This window comes from Scyliorhinus canicula, chromosome 16 (genome assembly GCF_902713615.1).
Source record: "Scyliorhinus canicula chromosome 16, sScyCan1.1, whole genome shotgun sequence".
In the NCBI taxonomy this organism is placed as follows: Eukaryota; Metazoa; Chordata; class Chondrichthyes; order Carcharhiniformes; family Scyliorhinidae; genus Scyliorhinus; species Scyliorhinus canicula.
This window is the reverse complement of record NC_052161.1, coordinates 95,803,304-95,825,844: the sequence shown is the minus strand read 5'-3', so window position 1 is coordinate 95,825,844 and position 22,541 is coordinate 95,803,304. Positions and strand designations below refer to the sequence as shown.

Below are 22,541 nucleotides of genomic sequence, written 5' to 3'. Positions count from 1 at the left end.
TCCTAACTCCAGTTTGGCTAGGTTTCCTTGATGCCACACTCGGTCAAATGTTGCCTTGATGTCAAGGGCAGTCATTCTCACCTCACCTCTGGCATTCAGCTCTTTTGTCCATGTTTGAACCAAGGTTGTAATGAGGTCAGGAACTGAGTGATCCTGGCAGAACCCAAACTTAGCCTCAGTGAGCAGGTCATCGCTAAGCAATTGCTGCTTGATAGCACTGTTTTTTTTTTTTAATTTTAGATTAGCCAATTATTTTTTCCAATTAAGGGGCAATTTAGCGTGGCCAATCCACCTACTCTGCACATTTTTGGGTTGTGGGGGCGAAACCCACGCAGACACGGGGAGAACGTGCAAACTCCACACGGACAGTGACCCAGAGCCGGGAGCGAACCTGGGACCTCAGCGCCGTGAGGCGGTTGTGCTAACCACTAGGCCACCGTGCTGCCCTGCTTGATAGCACTGTTGATGACCCCTTTCAGTACTTTAGTGATGATTGAGCTCGGACTGATGGCCAGTGTGTTTGTTTTCAGAAGTAACAGAAATATAACAGATGTGGCAGCAGCAATGCAGTATGTGGGCAGGTCAATGGCACTCTGCACCATGTAGAAGTCCACCATCCTGACAAGGCAGGTGTACATGAAAATGAAAAATGAAATGAAAATCGCTTATTGTCACGAGTAGGCTTCAATGATGTTACTGTGAAAAGCCCCTAGTCGCCACATTCCGGCGCCTGTCCGGGGAGGCTGGTACGGGAATCGAACCGTGCTGCTGGCCTGCTTGGTCTGCTTTAAAAGCCAGCGATTTAGCCTGGTGAGCTAAACCAGCCCCTGATTACACCTCCTTCCCTCTAACCAGAGAGAACTCAATCCACATCTCTTTCCAGGAATCGCCTCCATTATATACCACAGAGAATGGAAAACTGGGAGAAGGTAGGAATGTTGCATGTTCCAGACTGGAAGGATCCAAGCATGAAGAAATTTATAGGCACCATCATGGTAGCACAGTGGTTATCACTGTTGCTTCACAGCTCCAGAGTCCCAGATTCGATTCCCGGCTTGGGTCACTGTCTATGCGGAGTCTGCACTTTTTCCCTGTGTCTGCGTGGGTTTCCTCCGGATGTTCTGGTTTCCTCCCACAGTCCAAAGATGTGCAGGTTAGGTGGATTGGCCATGATAAATTACCCTAAGTGTCAAAAAAGGGGAGGTGGGGTTACTGAGTTACGGGGATAGGGCGGAGTGTGGAAGCGTGGGCTTAAGTAGGGTGCTCTTTTCAAGGGCCGGCAGACTCGATGGGCCGAATAGCCTCAAAGCAAAGCAAAGCAAAAGCCAAAGCAATGAAACTAAATAGCTTGTTCCTGATGTTCACATTTGTGTCTGAAATATGCACCACCCTCCTTTTCTGTTCGTGAAGTGGGTTGATGGAGATATATTTGGATCAGAGTAGACAAGCATAAATTGTTAAATGTGACCTTTGTTTGTAAAACAGGCACAACAAAATACAAACTGATTGGATCTAACTCTCGAACTTAAAAATGAAGCAGTCAATGAGAGAGAGATGTGAACTCTGCAGTGAAATGGGATATTCATTTCCCTGCACATTTCACACATTCAAAGTCAAGCATTTCAATTATCAGCCCCTTAATGGGTTTTCACAGAGCTGTAAACCGGGGTTGGGGTCAGGGCAAATTTCCGATTCCTAAAGGTGGCAAATTGGGAACTTTCTCCCAATGGCCGCCCGCCGAGACCTTGACATATGACAGTGAGCCAGGCACGATAGCACAGTGGTTAGCACTGTTGCACCACAGCTCCAGGGTCCCAGGTTTGATTCCAGGATTGGGTCACTGTCTGTGCGGAGTCTGCACGTTCTCCCTATGTCTGCGGGGGTTCCCTCTGGGTGCTCAGCTTTCCTCCCACAAATCCCAAAAGACGTGCTGGACATTCTGAATTCTCCCTCTATGTACCCGAACAGGCGCCGGAATGTGGCGACTAGGGGCTTTTCACAGTAACTTCATTGCAGTGTTAATGTAAGCCTACTTGTGACAATAAGGATTATTAAATTATTAGGTACATCTCCCACTTCCCACTCCTCCAATCACAGCCTTATACTTTCGCCGTCTCTCGGCTCTCTCTCCATCCGTTCCCTTATTCCCAGTCGGATTTGATTCTTTGGTCAAGTCCGTCCCTTCAGCCATCTTCACTCTCTCTGTAACGGAGAGTCACATACCCTTTTTATCTGTGGTTAAACACCCTTTTCAGTTCGATGTACCGAATGGTAAAAGTTGGAGCTGGGCAATGGAAAAAAGACTAAAACAAGTCCCCTAAACCTCATGGGAAAACACAGGGGGTCCGACAGGTTGGAGCCAAGAGCAACAGGTGGCATTTGGTGACATGTTATTGTCAGGAAAGTTTTACAGGAATCCGGATAACAATGATCCCAGTGGAATATCTGAATCCACCTGGACTTCTGACAAAATACCCAAGCCCAATCTCTCCAGTGTTTTATCTTATTGTATGAAAAGTGTAAAGATGCGGAAACAGCAAGGAACTCAGGATTGGGCGGGAAGATGGTGCCGTGAATCGACAATTCATGAGGTTGCTTTTTGATTGGTCTGTGTGAGGGAATAAAAGGAAGTACTCAGTGAGAATGATGTGCCAATGGTGATTTCAATCCCAGCACTAAACCTAAATGTAACAGTATTGCCAATTATGTTTTTAAAAACTAATCCTAACCTAACCCCAATCTAATCCCAGCTCAGAGTATCATACTGTGACTATAATATTCAATGGGCTTTATAAATAGAGGCATAGTGTACAGAAGCCAAATACATTTTTCTAAAGCTATAAGTAACAGTTCAACCCACTGTGACTGTTGGTGGGCAGGGGGTGGGGGAGTTGGGGGGGGTGGTTGAAGGGGTTGGGCAGAAGTGGAGATAACGGGCCCAGAAACAGTAGAAGCACCAATGCCCATGATTTCTCTCTCTGGCCCTGGGTCTGAGTGGAACCTCTGAACCAAGACCTTCAATACATGCAATGGTAGACTTCACCAACTTTAAATAAGAGTAAAAAACCCACAGCACTGCAACCAACTCAGACAGAGCCAGTAGAAATCAATCACCAACTAAGCTGAAAGCGGTTGACGATCTCTGTAAATGGCATGGTCGGGAATCCTTCCTGCTGAAGGTTAACTGTTCAGTTGCGATTAAGGGCGTTAGCTGGAACATTAGGGTCAGGACTGGCATTGATGACCATCGTGACCTGCTGGCTCAGCATAACTACATCACACATTCGTAACACCCTCAACACATAGAACACAGTGTGGGTCACAATGGTGTGTGTGAAATGGGTACCATTTTGCCTCCAGAAACATGATGCCAGGTTTTGTAGCTATATGTCCAAGGACAAAGAGAGTCAATGGCTGTGTTGAGCTCAGCTGGAGCGATACAGTTAGCTGATGCTCCTCAGGAAGGAGGGAAACCAACTTGCCACTTCTTCCAAAAAGAAAATGCTGGAAAATCTCAGCAGGTCTGGCAGCATCTGTAGGGAGAGAAAAGACCTGGGCCAGGATTCTCCCCTACCCGGCTTCCTTCCGCCTTCACCATAGTCTTTACCATGGCGGAGGCAGAAGTGACCCCCTCCCCTGCGCATGCTCAAGGATGACATCAGCAGCCGCTGAGGCTCCGGCGCATGCGCAGACTTCCGCTGGCCGGCGAAGTCTCTTCAGCCCTGGTTGGCGTGGCGGGGAGTCCCGGCGTGATGGAGTGGTGTGAACCACTCTGGCGTCGGGCCGCCCCAAAGGTACGGAAGTCTCCACACCTTTAGAGGCCAAGCCCTAACATTGAGGGGCAAGGCCCGCGCTGGAGTGGCTGGCGCTCCGCTGGCTGGCATGGAAGGCCTTTGGTGCCACGTAAGCCGGGGCCGAAGGGACCTCGCCGGCCAGCGGAAGTCTGCGCATGCCCCGGAGCATCAGCGGCTGCTGACGTCATCCCCGCACATGCGCAGGGGAGGGGATCACTTGCAGAAGTCTTCACTATGGCGGAGGCAGAAAGAAAAGGGTGCCCCCACAGCACAGGCACGCCCGCCGATCGGTAGGCCCTGATCGGGGGCCAGGCCACCGTGGGGACACCCCCCCACCCGGGCCAGATCATCCCGCCCCCCCCCCCCCCCCCCCCCCCCCACCCCCAGGATCCCGGAGGCTGCCCGCACCACCTGCTCCCGCCGGTAAGGTAGGTGGTTTGATCCACGCCGGCGGGAGAAGCATGACAGCGGCAGGACTTTGGCCCACGTTCCCGTGGGCCAGAGAATCGCCCGGGGGGGGGGGGGGGACGCCGACCGGCGCAGTGCAATTCCCGCCCCGGCGAATCTCCGGTGCTGGAGAATTCAGGACACAGCGGGGGTGGGGTTGACGCTGGCCCCCGGCGATTCTCCGACCCGGCGGGGGGTCGGAGAATACCGCCCCTGATGTTTCGAGTCCAGATGACCCTTTCTCAAAGCTGAATATTTTTGCCACTTCTTCCAGCTGCGTAGTGATCTGTGCTGGAAGAGTGGGTGTGGGTGCATGTCGGGGAAGGAGTGTGGGGCAAGTCTGGTTGTCCGGTTCACTCTTACGAAAATCCTCAGTGCCTTGACATCCGTGGAGCACAATCCTGCAAAGAGCAATCAGATTTGTTGGGAGGGTTGAAAAAAAGAGCATCAGAAGAAGGAAATAAATAAGGACCACGGCATTAGCTGCTGAAATTGCATTGTAACAGAGTCCCATTTAAAGCAAAATAAAGGAAGGAACTACAGGCAAAGAACAAACAAATATCCCACTAACTGAGCAGTGGAAATAGCTGGTTTGTTTTAAGAATGTGAGGAATTCCAGCTGGGTTCAGCTTCTCATGGAACACAGAGAGGGTTGCAAGACAGGGTCCCTTGGAAATGAAAACAGAATTTGACTGATTCAATCATCACAAACAGTTCTCCCAATATATGGCCACTGGTTTTCATTTACATGAAAAATAGACAGAATCTCAGATTGTAATTATCATACCCTGCAGCACTACTGAGCGCCCTGCAATCCGAGGAAATGAAAACAGAATTTGCTTCGGTCACCATACAGCCATGGTCTTGAGTGTGCAAAGTCAGTTGTCAATTATACCCCATGGCATGCCAAAAACAATAACTCACTGAGCTACTTAATCCTCTTGGCTAGTCGTAATGGCAGATCACTTACACCACAGTGCCTGCAGGGGACCAATTAGGCAATCAGTTTAAATCATTGTGGACAACTTTAACTCAAAGCTTGAATAATCATTTTGAAAATAGTGATAATCACATTTGCCCAGGCCCGTTTTTACACATGTTCTCATGTTATTTTGAGCCATAATGCTGATGGGTGGAAAATCGACTGTGGCATGGACCATTTTAGGTTGAAATTACAGAATACGAATCGCATCCTGAAACGCTACCTGCAGCCTGATTACTTTGGGTAGGAAACACCCTGGATAGTTTTAGTTCGACTCAAATGAAGGGAAGTGGCATGGGTTTGAGGCCACAATGATGAAAGTAATTTAAACAGAAGCAACATTCCAACGAACGCTGGGGGTCTCAGATACAACCAGAAATTGCTGGAAACTCTCAGCAGGCTTGGTAGCATCTACAGTGAGTGAGTGAAAAAACACAGGTGGTGTTTTACACCCTCCCCCGTGACAGGTTCAGGAGGCAGACATGAGCGAAAGAAAAATTTCTGACTTACGATACTCCCTTCTCCTTTTGCTGTTTTCTAACTATCGTTTTTGTTGCCTTTTCCACTGTGTCTACCCCTTCATTGACTGGTTTGAAGGCTTCACGATCATCCTGTATATCCTTTTCACAAGGATCCTGATCCCTATATTGTTTGGGTGCAGTGTGACCGAACTGTACAGCACCTTCATACCTCAGTAATGGTGCCAGTGTCCCAGGCAATGGAAGCCCTCTTTCCTACACCAGCCCTTCAGTCATTTCAAAACATGCCTACTCTGGTTCTTTGCACGTGGCTCAGCAAATAATGAATCAATTTAGGGACAATACCCAGTATGGTCCTGTTCTGCTATCTTGTGCTCAAAAATCAAGACTTTTGGTCAGATCTTCATGACACTGTTCATCTCAATATGGACGGCACGGTAGCACAGTGGTTAGCACTGTTGCTTCACAGTGCAGGATCCAATGTTCGATTCCCGGATTGGGTCACTGGCAGTGCGGCGTCTGCACATTCTCCTCGTGTCTGCGTGGATTTCCTCCATGTGCTCTGGTATCCTCCCACAGTCCAAAGATGTGGGGTGCGATTTTCCGCCCCCCACGCTGGGTGGGAGAATAGCGGGAGGGCCTCCTGACATTTTTCACGCCCTCCCGCTATTCTCCCCCCCCCCCACGCCTGACCCACGCCACGAATCGCGGCTCGCCGTTTTTTACGGCGAGCGGTGATTCTCCGAGGCCGATAGGCCATGCGGCCAGGCCTTCACGCCCATTTCAACATGGCAGCAAACACACCTGCTCGCTGCCGTCGTGAAACGGGCGCCAGATGCCCATTTGGGGCATCTGGGGACCCGATTGGCATGGCAGTACCACGACCGTGCCAAGGGGGCCATGCGTCCGTAACGGACGCACTCTTTTCCCTCCGCCGCCCCGCAAGATCAAGCCGCCACGTCTTGCGGGGCGGCTGAGGGAAAATATGCCAACTGCGCATGCGCGGGTTTGCGTTGTCCAACCTTCGCATGTGCAGACGACGTCATCGGCCGTGTCAGCCGGCGTGACGCTTGACGTGCGGCCTTGACGACCGTCGTCAAGGCCGCGCCGCTGTGACGCACGGGGAGGCTACTAACAAAGAAAATAACAGAAGAGAAACTGGCAACGAGGTCTGGGCCATAATCAAAAAGCAAAACTTTTGATGCCAATTTAGGAGCCAAAAAAAGTAATCATCGACGGACATCCAGGCCCAAATACCATTGGGAGTAAGGTTGGGAGAAAGGCAAAATCATTGTTGCGGCAAGTAAAACCAATTCTCAAGTAAATATTTGGACACTGTACAATTTGTAGCGGGGCGTCGTTGAACTATCTGGTCGATCACGACAACTGCTAGTGCAAGAAAAAGGTTTTTTTTTAAAAACGTGTTGGACAACTGCGAGTTACTAGGGGCTTTCTTCAAATGAAGAATCAAACTTTTCAGTACATTTACAATTGTAGTGGGTGAAGCTGCAGAGACCCCCCCACGAGGCACTGAAACGTGCCGTGGGAACGCGAACGTATGGGGCTGCCAACTCTGAAACCTACTGCCCGGGAATCGACAGCTGGTCTGTGCGCTGCGAGTTTGTCTGCTTTAAACAGAAAAAATAAACGGCAGAGGAGGTGGCTGAAGACTGAGTAGCACAGGTCAGGGAGCTGCAACCCAGAAATGGCAGGAAGAAAAGGCACCATGGACATGATTGATGAGGAGGAGGAGATATGGAACACTTATGAGGAAAGGTTCTAGTTGTTCCATAAAGTCAATCAGACACCAGCAGACCTGCAAATTGTGACCTTTCTCAGCTCAGTTTGGAGGAAAGCATTCATGTTGCAACAGAATTTAGTACACCCAGCTAAACCTGGAGACAACTCGTATGATGAGTTAATGACTGTCTTGCAAGAACATTTCTCTCCCCGTCCGCTATTAATACCTGAAAGCTTCCGCTTTCACGTCATGCACAGAAGGAAGGGGAAAACATTTGACAATTTGTTGCATCACTCTAAAAGCTAGCAAAGTATTGTGAATTTGGGCAGACTTAGGATGGTACACATCGCGATCGATTAGTTTGTGGCTTCAGGAATGAAATCATCCAAAGGAAATTGTCGCAAAAAATCCGTGTCAATTATGCGGGACCAGTCGAAGGACATATGTTTTTGGTCATGGTTGACATGCATCCGAAGTGGCCGGCGGTTGCTATCATGAAATCAACAACTACGGAACAGAGCATAGAAAGGCTTGACAAAGTATTTGCAAGATTTGGGCGAGCGGAAAACTTGTGAGCAATAACGGTTGCTCAGTTCACATCAGCTGATTTTTGAGGAGTACCTGAAGGGCTGTGGCATCCGCCATATCTTCCCCCTGCCATCCAGCTATAAACATCTTAGCTGAACATTTTGTACAGTCAGTCAAACAAGTAGTGAAGGTTTTGAGGGATAAAGGATCTCTACCTAAACCTTTTTAATGACACACAGTAACACAGCGCATTCGACCAAAAAAGCTCATCGGCTATACGGATGTTCACAAGGAAACTGCGCACACTGTTTGACCTTTAGACTCAAATAAAGAAGAAAAGAACAAACAAAGAACAGTCCAGCACAGGAACAGGCTCTTCAGTCTTCCAAGCCTGCGCCGATCACGATGCCTGTCTAAACTAAATTCCCATCCCTCTATTCCCATCCTAATCATGTTTTCGTCAAGATGCCTCTTAAACATTGCTCTCATATCTGCTTCCACCACCTCCCCTGGCAACGCATTCCAGGTACTCACTACCCTCTGTGTAAAAAACTTCCCTCGCACAGCTCCTCTAAACTTTTCCACTCGCACATTAATCCTCTCTCCCCTAGTAATTGAATTTTCCACCCTGGGAAAACGCTTCTGACTATCCACTCTGTCCATGCCACTCATAATTTTGTAAACCTCTATCAGGTCGCCCCTCAATCTCTATCGTTCCAGTGAAAACAATCCAAGTTTATCCAACCTTTCCTCAGAACTAATACCCTCCAGACCAGGAAACATCGTGGTAAACCTCTTCTGTGCCCTCTCCAAAACATCCACATCCTTCAGATGTTGTGGCGACCAGTAGCCAATATTCCCAATGAGGCCTCACTAAAGTTCTGTACAGCTGCAGCACGGCTTGCTATTTTTTATATTCAATGCCCCGACTGATAAATGCAAGCATACCGTATGCCTTCTTGACTACCGCCTCCACCAGTTGCCACTTTCAGTGATCTGTGGACCTGTATGCCCAGATCACTCTGCCTGCCAATACCCCTAAGGCTTCTACCATTTGCTGCACAGTTCCCACCTATATTAAACCTTCCAAAATGCATGACCTCACATTTATCCAGATTAAACTCCATCTGCCATTTCTCCACTATGTTCTCCAACAGATCGATATCCTGCTCTGTCCTCTGACAATTGTCTTCACTATCCGTAATTCCACCAATCTTTGTGTCATCTGCAAACTGACTAAACAGACTGGCAATATTCTCCTCCAAATCATTTCTATATACTACGACCAACAAAGATCTCAGCACTGATCCCTGCAGAACCAGAAAAGCACCCTTCCACCGCTACCCTCTATGTTCTATGACCGAGCCAGTTCTGTATCCACCTTGCCAGCTCTCCTCTGGTCCCGTGTGACCTCACCTCTTGTACCAGACTGCCATGAAGGACCTTGACTCCCCCTTTAACTTCAGAGGTAGTCAGACAACAACATCAGACACAAGAAGGAAACAACATTGCAATCCAGAGTCTTTGACCGTGGGGAATACCTTCTTGAGAGATATTACACCTCAGGTGAAAAATAGACTCCAGCAATTGTATTAGTCAAACAGGTCCGATTTCATAAACTGCACAAACTGATGATAAACTAATTTGGTGTTGGCATGCTGACCAATTATTGTCTATGCGAGAATACAGAATATGTATCTGATCTTTTCGCCACATAGATTATGGACAGTGACATGCCCGACTTGAGAACTACAACTGCCGAAATGACAAAATTACGGAATCTGTTATGATAGAATTATCCTCGCAATTAGAGAGAGTTCCTGAGCTGGCTTTGCCAGGTCCAACACTGAGCAGCATACAGGAGGACACTCCTCGTACCCTTAAGAGCCTGAACGTCGTGTTCTGCCAAAACGAGACAGACGGCCACCCAAGAGGCCAATATGTTAGTTTAATGTAACAATGTTAGTTATCGCATAATATGTTGGATTTATGTTAAACTGTTTGATTAAGTAAAAATGCTGGGGACACAAAAGGAGTAAAGAGGAAGGGGTGTTATGTTTCAGAATAACACCATTGGCTGGTGCAATGTCACATGTTACGCAATTATGTCATCGGAGCATTACACTGGCTTTTGTGGAGTTCACCAGTGTACCCTGTTTGAGCAGCATCTTGTAAAATAACTCCCCTGCTCTATGTTATACCAACGAGACGAGTGACATCTCTGATTCTTTCTCTTTGCGCCAACAATAAATACCAAATCCACAAACCCAGCTTCTCTGGCAATGTGGCACTCCCTCAGTACTGAACTGAAAGTTCAGAATAGTCCAATACCTCAGCTGCACACTGAACAAACTCGAATGACGACTAGATTTTGAATCCCGATGATGTAAAGAACCCAATCAGATGGCCGGTATATTATTCTATTCCGATCAATTTTTTTGCGTTTTGTATTTTTCTCGGGAAGTGGATTCTAAAGCTCGCCTCAGTTTGCACTTTGTCAGCGACTGAAGTCGATTTTAAAACAAATAAACCTTTGAAATAAAATTGAAATATCAGCCTAACGTGTCATCGATAATTAGGTGTCAGCCATAGTTTTGTGCTTCACAGTTTTGCCTGCGTCAAAAGGTTGTGGGTTCAATTGCAACTCCAGAAGTTTATGATCTGGGGTGCTATCCCAGTGCAGCACCATGAGTATATTGCACTGTCAGTCGTGCAGCCTTTCACACGAGACATTAAACCAAGGTCCTGTCTACTCTCTCAGATTAATGTAAAATGTTCCATGGCACTATTTGACGAAGATCAGGGTATCCCGGCCAATATTTATTCCTCAGTCAACATCACTAAAAATGTTTTTATTGGTCATTAGTACGTTGCTGTGTGTGGGATCTTACTGTGCGAAATATGACTGGCTGCGTTTTCGACATTACAACAGTGAAGACACTCAAAAGCATTTCACTGCCTGTAAAGTGCTTTGGGAGGTCCTGAGCTCGTGAAAAGCACTAAATAAATGCAAGTCTTTCTTTATACGTTCAAATGGCCAATTATATCCGAACCCACCACCTTCTATTTTACAGGATTGTGCAACTGTTACAGAACAGGAGGAGGCTATTCAGCCCTGCACCAGCACTCCAGGGGCGGGATTCTCCGACCCCACGCAGGGTCGGAGAATCGGCCGGCAGTGGCGTTAATCCCGCTCCCGCAGGGTTTTTAAATCTCTGACCGGCCAAAAACCGGCGTTGTGCAAATCCCGCCGGCAGCCTCTGAAAACAGCTGGCGCCGGCGGGATTTCATTTTTTTTTAGATTCCACAAATCTCCGGCCCGGATGGGCCAAAGTCCCGCCGACGTGGCCATGGGTCACGTCGGCGAAAATCACAGTTGCTTTAAAACGGCGTCAACCATTGATGATGGTTGACGCCGTTCAGTGTCGGGGGGTGGGTTGCGGCATCGGGGGGGGGGGGGGGGTTGCGGCATCGGGGGGGGTGGGTTGTGGCATGGGGGGGGTGGGTTGCGGCATCGGGGGGGTGGGTTGCGGCATGGGGGGGGTTGCGGCATCGGGGGGGGGTTGCGGCATCCGGGGGGTTGCGGCATCGGGGGGTGGGTTGCGGCATCGGGGGGTGGGTTGCGGCATCCGGGGGGTTGCGGCATCGGGGGGGGTGGGTTGCGGCATCGGGGGGTGGGTTGCGGCATCAGGGGGTGGGTTGCGGCATCGGCGGGTGGGTTGCGGCATCGGGGGGTGGGTTGCGGCATCCGGGGGGTTGCGGCATCGGGGGGTGGGTTGCGGCATCGGGGGGTGGGTTGCGGCATCCGGGGGGGTTGCGGCATCGGGTGGGGGCATCGGGGGGGTTGCGGCATCCGGGGGGGGTTGCGGCATCGGGGGGGGGGCATCGGAGGGGGGGGGGATTTGGGGGCAGCGGCGTGCAGAGAGGGGGGGCTACGGATGCCCTGGGCCAACGCACCGTCGCCCCCCCTCTGTACGCCGCTGCCCCCTACCCCAACCCCCCCCTCACCACCCCTACCCCCTTCACCACCCCTACCCCCCTCCAACGCCGCATCCCCCCACCCCCCACCCCCCACTAATGCCGCACCCCCCCCCCACTAACGGAGGAAGGAAGGGGGGGAGGAAGGAAGGGGGGGAGGAAGGAAGGGGGGGAGGAAGGAAGGGGGGAGGACGGAGGAAGGAAGGGGGGGAGGAGGAAGAAGGGGGGACGGAGGAAGGAAGGGGGGGAGGAGGAAGGAAGGGGGGGAGGAGGAGAGAGGGGGGGGTGTGGGTACCGGCCTTCAGAGGGAGGGGGACGGGGTGTGGGTACCGGCGTTGAGAGGGGGGGGGGACCCGGCGTTGAGGGGGGGACCCGGCGTTGAGGGGGGGGTTGCGGCGTTGCGAGAGATGGGGGGCGGTGTTGGAGGGGGGTAGGGTAGGGCAGCAGGGTAGCATGGTGGTTAGCATCAATGCTTCACAGCTCCAGGGTCCCAGGTTCGATTCCCGGCTGGGTCACTGTCTGTGTGGAGTCTACACGTCCTCCCCCTGTGTGCGTGGGTTTCCTCCGGGTGCTCCGGTTTCCTCCCACAGTCCAAAGATGTGCGGGTTAGGTGGATTGGCCATACTAAATTGCCCGTAGTGTCCTAATAAAAGTAGGGTTAAGGGGGAGGTTGTTGGGTTACGGGTATAGGGTGGATACGTGGGTTTGAGTAGGGTGATCATGGCTCGGCACAACATTGAGGGCCGAAGGGCCTGTTCTGTGCTGTACTGTTCTATGTTCTATGTTCTAGGTGTGGTGGGGAGGGAGGTAGGGGTGGTGGGGAGGGGGGTAGGGGTGGTGGGGGGGGGCTTGGGGTAGGGGGCAGCGGTGTACAGAGGGGGGGGTGACGGTGCATTGGCCCCGGGCATCCATCGCCCCCTCTCTCTGCACGCCGCTGCCCGCAACCCCCCCCCCATGCCGGAACCCCCCCCCCCCAAATGCCGGAACCCCCCCCCAAATGCCGGAACCCCCCCCCAAATGCCGGAACACCCACCCCCCCAAATGCCGGACCCCCCCCCCCAAATGCCGGAACCCCCCCCCCCCCCCAAATGCCGGAAACCCCCCCAAATGCCGGGTCTGTCTCTCTCCTCCTCCTCCTCCAAAAAACGCCGGGTCTCACCACTTCCGCAGCTGGTGAAACTGACGCGTATCGCGTCAGTCAGCTGCTGGCCCCTCCGGGAACGGAGAATAGCGGCCTAAAAGAAGGCCCCGACGCCGGAGTCATGTACACCGATTTTTCTCGCCGGAAATCGGCGTTACGACGGTCTGCGGAGAATCCCGCCCCAGATGTGCACAATTCACTGGGGGTCATTCTCCCGCCCTCTCCCCATAACCCTGCATATATCTGCCTGTTCAGGTAAAGGTCTAACCCCCTTCTGAACGCTTCGATTGAACCTGCCTCCACCAAACTCTCAGGCACCGCATTTTAGAAGTGAGTGTGATACCAGTTAGCCAGGTTAACACTCAGAACTGTGCTTCAGTTCCAATATCAACAAAACAAACAATGCCTTGCAATTATTATAAATAATTTAATCGTGGCAAACCTTCGCTCAGTGTTTCAAAGTCAATAGGTCCATGATAATTATCCTATTATTCTCCATTAGTAATTAACATTCAGAGTCACAGTACCAGAATATACCCATCATTCGTAAAAAGTCCGGAATGAAAACATAAGGGGTAACGTGATTCAGGATGCTGATGAATTGTGAGGTCACTCGCTGGTCTTAAACTTTGACTTGAATGAATGTCATGGCTGCAGATGTGAAGTCTAATTTGAAAACAAGTGCGCATTTCAATAATCACATTAGACCTACTTTAACAAGCGATGCTTAATGGGCCCGCCTGGCGCCGCGATCATCCCGTTCCTGCAGAAAGTAAATGGATGTCTGGCTGGCCCACCACATCCCTGCCATGGGTCCCACCATGGCATGCCTGGAAGATTCTGATCTCTGCCTGTTCTAGAATATCAATCAGAAAGTGAAGCTAGAGTTAAAATTCCAAACCGTACCGTGGTTGTGTAAGCAGCATCCGGATCATCTTCCAGAATTCGGGATAGGCCAAAGTCTGAGACTTTGCACACCAAGTTGCTGTTGACCAGGATATTTCGAGCTGCGAGGTCCCGGTGTATGTATCCCAAGTCCGACAGGTACATCATTCCAGCGGATATCCCACGGAGCATTCCAACAAGTTGGATGACGGTAAACTGACCATCGTGTCTCTATAGGAACAGAAGAAAGAATCAGTCCTTCTTCAGGGTGATCCTGATCCTAACCAGTTGTTGATCCAAAGTCATTCCTCAGAAACAGGAGATTAAGGGCGGGATTCTCCGGTCCCCCAGACGCGTGTTTCTCGGCGGCGCACGTTCTCTACTCCCGCTGATTGTCAATGGGATTTCCCATTGAAGCCATCCCAGGCCGCCGGGAAACCCGCGGACAGGGGTGTGCTTCTGGCGAGAGAACAGAATCCCAATGGCCGGAGAATTACAGTCGTAATCTTTTTTTAAAAAACTAAATAATAATTAATTTAACTAAAATAATACAAACAAATAATACGTGTCAAACTAAGTTCAACCTCATCAGCAAGTTATGTTAAACTTATATACGGGTTCAGCATCAACTGGAGCATTGCATCCAGTTCTGGGTACTGAAGTTGTCCACTTTGGTCGGAATAATAAAAGAGCTAAATATTATTTAAATGTAGAAAGACTGCAGAAAGCTGCCACATAGAGGGATTTGGGGGTACTTGTGCATAAATCATAAAAGCTCGCATGCACGCTCAGCAGGTAATTAGGAAGGCAAATGGATGTTGGCCTTTATTTCAAAGATAACGGAGTATAACTACACAAGCCACTAGTTAGGCCACACGTGGAATACTGTGAACAGTTTTGGACCCCTTATCTAAGGAAGGTTATACTGGCATTGGTGGCAGTCCAGAGGGAATTCACGAGGTTGATCCCGGTTATGGAAGGATTTTCTGATGAGGAGAGGTTCAGCAGTTTGGGATTGCACTCATTGGAGTTTAGAAGAATGAGAGGCGACCCTATTGAGACATATAGGATTCTCAGGGGGCTTGACAGGTTAGATGCTGAGACACTCTTGTGGGAGTGTCTAGGACCAGAGGGCATAATCTCAAAACAGAGATGAGGAATTTCTTCTTTCAGAGGCTTATGAATCTGTGGAGTTGTTTATCGCAGAGAGCTGTAGAGGCTGGGAGGTTAAGTACGTTCAAGGCTGAGACCGACAGATATTTAATCAGTAAGGGAATCATGGGTTATGGTGGGAAGGTGGGGATATGGAGTTGAGGATTGATGTAACATGCACAGATTCTATTGAATGGTGGCAATTGGCTACCCAATGGATCTCGGGGAATATGAGCTGCCTCGATAAGGGGGTGGGGCAATTATTATCCTTTTCTGTTGTATAAATAGAGCTGGCCGGCTAGAGGGAAGACCAGTAGCAAACTACTGGTCCTGTGTAATTATTAGTATGAATAAAGTTAAGTTTTGTTTGATTCACAACTCATTTTGGAATCTACATGACCCTCACAAAAAGGATTATTTCAGATCAGCCATGATCTCATTGAATGGTGAAGCAAACTATGGACTAAGTGGCCTACGTCTGCTCCTACTTCTTAATGTCCCTTTCACGAACTTTACTAGGATATTATTCCAATAAGAAAAGTAAAAAAGGCCAACATTTACTTACAATAGTAATATTTATGCGTATTTTAACAAATTCATCAGTATTAAAAAGTAGCATTTGTTTTAAAGTGTAAAAGTTGCTAAAATAGAAAACAATTAAAATTTCTAACTCCTTAGTTCAAATATAACGTGTGTAGTTGAACTCCACCACAACCTTTTGGTGCATGGTGTCAAATAAACAACCTTCTTCAGAAAACTTGTGAAGTAACTAAACTTTCAATCCATGTGAGACATGGAATTTTGACGTGTACCGATGTCCTTACTGAGGATTTGTAATTTCTATTGCGAAGGTACAAATTTGTTTCACGTCATTTCCTCTTTGTGTTAACTCACTTTGAGCAAAATGAGGAAAGTCTGTCGAGATAGGGTCCAGCTTGTGAAGGCCACAAGACAGGAAGCAAAGAGTCTGCAGACGGATGGAGGGTCTGGGCCAAATGGGGCTGAAAGTTGGAAGCAGAAGTGAGCAGGTTGAAGGCGGGTTTGGGTGAGGGAATTGCATTTTCTAGACTTTAAACACCATCACCGCACTCCCATGAATCTCCCACCCGCCCCTCCTACAGCCGACCCAAATTTGGCTGTGTTGTTTCCAATTAAGATTGTTCCCGCACTGTTTCTCCTTTTGGGGGTGTTTTCTCAATACAGGTTTATACCGTTGTGACTGACTCGTCATCTAAAATGTGCTCGCTAATTTTCCACAACGTAATCTCATTTAACTGTAAATACCTTTGGGCTATTGTTTCAGGTATAGAATACATAGGACATACAGTGCAGAAGGAGGCCATTCGGCTCATGGAGTCTGCACCGACCCTCTTAAGCCCTCACTTCCACCCTATCCCCGTAACTCAATAACCCCTCCTAACCTTTTTGGACACTAAGGGCGATTTAGCATGGCCAATCCACCTAACCTGCACATCTTTAAACTGTGGGAGGAAACCGGAGCACCTGGAGGAAACCCACACAGACACGGGGAGGATGTGCAGACTCTGCATAGACAGTGACCCAAGCCGGGAATCGAAAATGGGACCCTGCCGCTGTGAAGTGGCAGTGATGGCCACTTGTGCTACCGTGCTGCCCACGGTATAGCACATAGGTAAAGCATGTCACATTGCCTCTATTTCACAGACATAAATTTAAAAGTACAGGAAGAAAATGCACAGTTCAGTTAAGTGTGGTAACAATGGTGCAGTGGATGATCTGCTGCCCTTTATGCAATTCGCGTCTTTAACGTTAGATGAGCATTTCATTCAAGTACTCAAAAAATTAATCTAATGTAGGGCGGCACGGTGAACCAGTGGTTAGTACCGTTGCCTCAGAGTGCCAGGGTCCCGGGTTCAATTCCAGCTTTGGGTCACTGTCTGTGTGGAGTTTCCACGTTCTTCACATGTCTGCGTGGGTTTCCTCTGGATGCTCTGATTTCCTCCCACAGTCCAAAGATGTGCTGGTTAGGTGGATTGGCCATGACAAATTTGCCTCTCAGTATCCAGGGATGTGCAGGTTAGGTTATGAGGATAATAACCTTTACTAGTGTGACAAGTAGGCTTGCATTAACACTGCAGTGAAGTTAATGTGAAAATCCCCTAGTCGGCACACTCCGGCGCCTGTTCAGGTACATGGAGGGGGAATTCAGAATGTCCAATTCACCTAACAAACATGTCTTTCGGGACTTGTGGGAGGAAACCGGAGCACCCAGAGGGAACCCATGCAGACACGAGGAGGGCGTGCAGACTCCGCACAGGCAGTGACCCAAGCCGGGAATCGAACCGGGGTCCCTGGTACTGTGAAGCAATAGTTAGGGCGGGGTGGCCAGGGGAGTGGACATGGGTAGAGAGCTCTTTCGAAGGGTTGGTGCAGACTCAATGGGCGAATGGCCCCTTTCTATGCAAACAGTTAGCAGCTGAGTAACTTACAAAGCACAAAATATTTCTCACATAATCTAATATTATTTGATTGAAATGAAAATAGCTTTCCAATTTCAAGCTGTACTGCTCTTGTGTATTTATGATGCGTTGGCTGGAAGCACAGCAAAATATATAAGGGGCGGGATCCTCCGACACCCCCGCTGGGCCGGAGAATCGGCGGGAGACGACGTGAATCCTGCCCCCGCCGGCTGCCGAATTCTCCGGCGCCGGGGTTTTGCAGGGGGCAGGAATCGCGCGCGCCAGTCGGCGGCCGCTAGCAGCCCGCGATGGGCCAAGCGGCCGCCCATTTTAGGCCAGTCCCGTCGGAGTAAATTAGTCCAGGGACTTACCGGCGGGACCTGGCTCTGTGGGTGGCCTCCAGGCTCCACTGGGGGGGGGGGGGGGTATCTGGCCCTGGAGGGTGTCCCCACAGTGGCCTGGCCCGCAATCGGGGCTCACCGATCCGCGGACGGGCCTGTGCCGTGGGGGCACTCTTTCCCTCCGCACCGGCTGCTGTGGACCTCCGCCATGGCCGGTGCGGAGACGAAGCCTCCTGTGCATGCGCTGGGATGACGCCAGCACACGCTGGGGCTCCCGCGCATGTGCCATCTCACACCGGGCGGAGGAGGCCATTCGGCGCTGGTTGGCACTGCGCCAAGCCCTTTGACGCCAGCTGGCAGGACGCCAACCCTGCCGGCTTAGCCCGGGCAGCCCGACGCCAGAGTGGTTCACGCCACTCCTCGGCGCCGGGACCGCCAGCCCCGCCGGGTAGGGGAGAATCCCACCCATGATTTTAATAACATTTTCTGATTACCACTGAATCCAACATTTCCGCAGGATGTTTAGATTTAGCCTTTCCTTTCAATAAGAGTGAGCATGCAAATAGTGTTCTTTGGTGTTTCTACAGTTATATCAGTGTCGAGTAACAGCGGGATTTGGTTTTCAGATAAAATTTGAATCACATTTTTTAACTCGGTGCATAAATCCTGATCCCCCAGCCAGAGTACAAATCGCAGTAGTTGTAAAATCTAATTTCCAACAAAAGATTTAAGACTGACTGCTGTGAAATATAGTCTGTCTTCCCTTGAATGCTCCGCTGAGTAAACTCTTTGATGAGGTAAACATAAGGGGAAGAGAAATCTGAAAAAATAATTGAATCAGTCAGAAATTTGATTTTCTTCTCATTTTGAATATTCTCTCCCCTTCGAATTTAAGGTGAGGAATTATATACTGCCTCTGAAACTACCCAACCTATTTATTCAGCATCGCAATCAATATAAATAGAATTTTTTAAATGATGTTTACCGAGATTCTACAATAAGAAGTAAGAACCCAAGTTGGTTTAATGTTCTGTTCGAAAATGTGTTGCAAGCTTACCCTCAGAAATGAATCCAACGAGCCATTCTCCATGTAGTCTGTAACTATCATCACCGGTTTACCTGCAAACGAGATGGGCAAGGATTGAAAGGTCTCACATGCGTAGCCCATGTTGAACTTAACTCAGAGCAATTCTACAATCAGTGGAGACATATCACACAGAGTAAACAAGATTTGAGAACAGGGGACACCGGAGCTGTGAAATGTGTTGACTCTGATTGGCTGTCACAAATGATTTGTTTTCCAAACTGCTCTCCCTGAATGCGATGCCATTTGGTTTTCAATTCAATCTGCAAATTATTTAGCTCTGCTGCTTCAGCAGGCTGTAGTTTTCACTCCGTTAAGATTTTTAGAAGGGCCACAGATCTAAATTCTGTCCAGTGTGACCTCCAGCAAACCCAGACTCCTCTGGGCCTTCCTTTCTAAATACCACTCGTTGCTGGTGCAGGGTGTGAGGTTATCCATTTTGGCCGAAAAAATAGAAAGGCAAATTATTATCTAAATGGAATGCAGATTCAAGGTGTGTCTGGGCAGAGGGATCTGGGTGTCTTTGTTCATGAATAGCAGAAGGCCGGTAGACAGGAACAGCATATAATTAAAAAGGCAAATGGAATGTTGACGTTTATTGCAAGAGGACTGGAGTATAAAAGTAGACAATTGTACAGAGTGTTGGTGAGACCTCATCTGTAGTATTACGTCCAGTTTTGGTCTCCTTATTTGAGGAAGGATGTGGTGGCATTGAGACAGTTCAGAGGAGGTTCACCAGATTGAATCCCGGGGTGGAAGAATTGACGTATGGGAAGAGATTAAACAGTTTGGGCTTATACTTGCTGGAGTTCAGAAGGATGAGAGGGAATCTGATTGAGGTGCATAACATAGTAAATGGGATTGATAAAGTAATCGTAAAGTGAATGTTCCTCATTGTGGGCAAATCTAGAATGAGAGGTCACAGATATAGGTTGAGAGGCAGTAGATTTAGAACTGAGATGAAGAGGAACTACTTCCCACAGAAGTTGGTGAATTTGTGGAATTCGCTGTGAGGTGGGCTGGCATAGAGAAGATGAGCTGAATGGCCTTCTTCTGTGCTGGAACCTTTCTATATTCTATTCTATTCTAAGAGGTCACCAACAGTGCTATAAAGCGGTACTTATTCAACAATAACCTGCTCAATTTGGATTCCACCAGGGTCACTCAGCTCCTGACCTCATTACATCCTTGGTTCAAACATGGGCAAAAGAGCTAAATTCCAGAGGTGAGGTGAAAGGACTGCCCTTGACATCAAGGCAGCATTTTATCGATATCGCATCCAGGTGCTCTAGGAATACTGGAGGGTATCAGGGGGAAAACTCTGCAAGGGTTGGAGTCATACCTAACACAAAGAAAGTGGTCAATTATCTCAGTCGTGGGACATCACTGCAGGAGTTCCTCAGGGTAGTTTCCTAGTCCCAACCATCTTCAGCTGCTTCATCACCGACATTCCTTCAACCATAAGGTCAGAAGCCTAGATATTTGCTGATGATTGCACAAGCTTCGAGGTGGACCTAAGCTCCATGCCAGTGAAGAACAGGGGGACACCCTTTACCGCAGCATGGGCCACAGACTCAAGCCTACCCTCCTGAACATTGGATGGGAGGTGGTGGCACAGGAGGCGGTGGCATAGGGAGTCAGCACTGCCAGTTCCACAAGGAGGAGACAGCTGGTGATCTGGAGGGGTGGGGGGTGGGGGGGGTGTCACTTGTGGGCCCTCTGCCCTGAGAGAGGCAGAGAACCAGCGAGGGCTCCAAAGGTCACAGTTCACATGTTCTCTAGTTGGGGTGAGTCCCCTGCTTCCTCTGCAGTGGGGCATCACCTCTGTGGAGTGCCAACACCCTTGATTGAGCATGGCCACGCCCATGCCCTTGATGATACAGCTGGAGTATGAGGGTGTCCAGATGGGCGGCCTGGGTGGGCTCCCAGATGAACAAAGGCTCTTGGAGCATTTGAACTACACAGGCGGCACTTAGCAGTGTGAGCAGCCAGGAGAATCTAGCCCATTGTCTCAGTTGATATTTTCTACTTTATTTCAATTTATTTTGCAACAAAACATGTGAGTGCTTCCTGCATAGGTTTGACAAACATCAACGGAAGAGAAAATCTTTCCCTGAACCTTACCATACAGTGTTTCATGTCCTGGCAGTTGCATTTGACCTGTACTGGTCAGAGATTCGGAGAGATGGAGGACGATGTCTCGGAGCTGGAGCCAGGTCCAAGATATGGTTCCTGCTAAAGCTCTGACTTTCCAGCACAGCCTGAGCTCTCTCCCCCTCGTTAAGGAGAACGTTAACCTGCTTGACACTGAGCATTGCCTAGATTCATCATGAGCATGAAATCATCAGAAAACAACCTGCAGGGAGAGGCCAGCCATTCATGTGATTGAAAATTACGGGATACCAGCGGAATGGTAACATCTGGAAAGAGATACGTAAACCCATAACGGGTCAGCTTCCCTGAGTGGCTTTTGAAATGTGTTGCAAGAAAGATTGATTCACCTGCGAGAAAAATTGAGGCAGTCTAGTTTGTGAACAAATATTTATCATTTTTTTAGTGCCAGAAAAAAGGTATGAGTGATTGATCATCCGCTGTCTTTGTGAAGCTGTGGTAAGGGGAGTATTAAACAATGAGTGCTTTGTTTAGTTGTTCTATTTTGTAACGGAAACTGCAAACAACAGGCATTGTATTACAATCTCACTGTACATCCCGTTGCGTCTGCAGGGAGCACGTTTGATTTGTGAAGGGGAGCTTGGCTCAAGGAGCAGGTTTTGAGAGGTTTGGCTGCGGCATGATTTCTTAATTGTTCATTTAAGTTTCCAAATGCCAAGAAGCACCCAGCTAATTTATGATCTGCATCATCACCAGGTGAGGGAGGCAGTAAGATCACAAACAGTCTAAAATTACTCCTTGAGGGGCAAAATGGACTCCATCTACACCTCCCGCTGCCGGGGGAAAGCGGGCAGCATAATCAAGGATCCCTCCCACCCGGCTTACTCACTTTTCCAACTTCTTCCATCGGGCAGGAGATACAGAAGTCTGAGAACACGCACGAACAGACTCAAAAACAGCTTCTTCCCCACTGTCACCAGACTCCTAAATGACCCTCTTATTGACTGACCTCATTAGCACTACAGCCTGTATGCTTCATCCGATGCCAATGCTTATGTAGTTACATTGTATATCTTGTGTTGCCCTATTATGTATTCTCATGTATTTTCTTGAATTTTATTTAATTCCCTTTTCTTCCATGTACTGAATGATCTGTTGAGCTGCTTGCAGAAAAATACTTTTCACTGTATCTCGGTAGACGTGGCAATAAACAAATCCAATCCAATCCAATCCAAAATGGACAAGTGCTAAATTTAATTTAAAAAGTTAACACAGGAGCATAGGAAATAGGAGCAGAACTGGGGCATTTAGCCCCACACCCCTGTATTCAGTCTGTCCAGGCCTGTCAGAATTTTATACGTTTCAATTCGATCCCCTCTCATTCATTCTAAATTCCAGTGAATGCAGCCGCAGTCAACCCAATCTCTCCTTAGTGGACA

The 22,541-nt window shown here is 49.0% G+C and overlaps 1 protein-coding gene across 4 annotated transcripts in view; it reads right to left on the bottom strand.

Moving 5' to 3' along the window:
- The window catches only part of epha8 (eph receptor A8), a 711,779-nt gene that overhangs the window by 230,542 nt on the left and 458,696 nt on the right, over positions 1-22,541 (bottom strand). For all 4 annotated transcript variants that reach the window (XM_038821567.1, XM_038821564.1, XM_038821566.1 and 1 more), the window contains exons 12-13: positions 18,964-19,025; positions 13,997-14,206 (exon numbers count right to left, since the gene is read on the bottom strand). In XM_038821567.1, the coding sequence (XP_038677495.1) occupies positions 13,997-14,206; positions 18,964-19,025 (272 nt within the window). The remainder of the gene's footprint in view (positions 1-13,996; positions 14,207-18,963; positions 19,026-22,541) is intronic.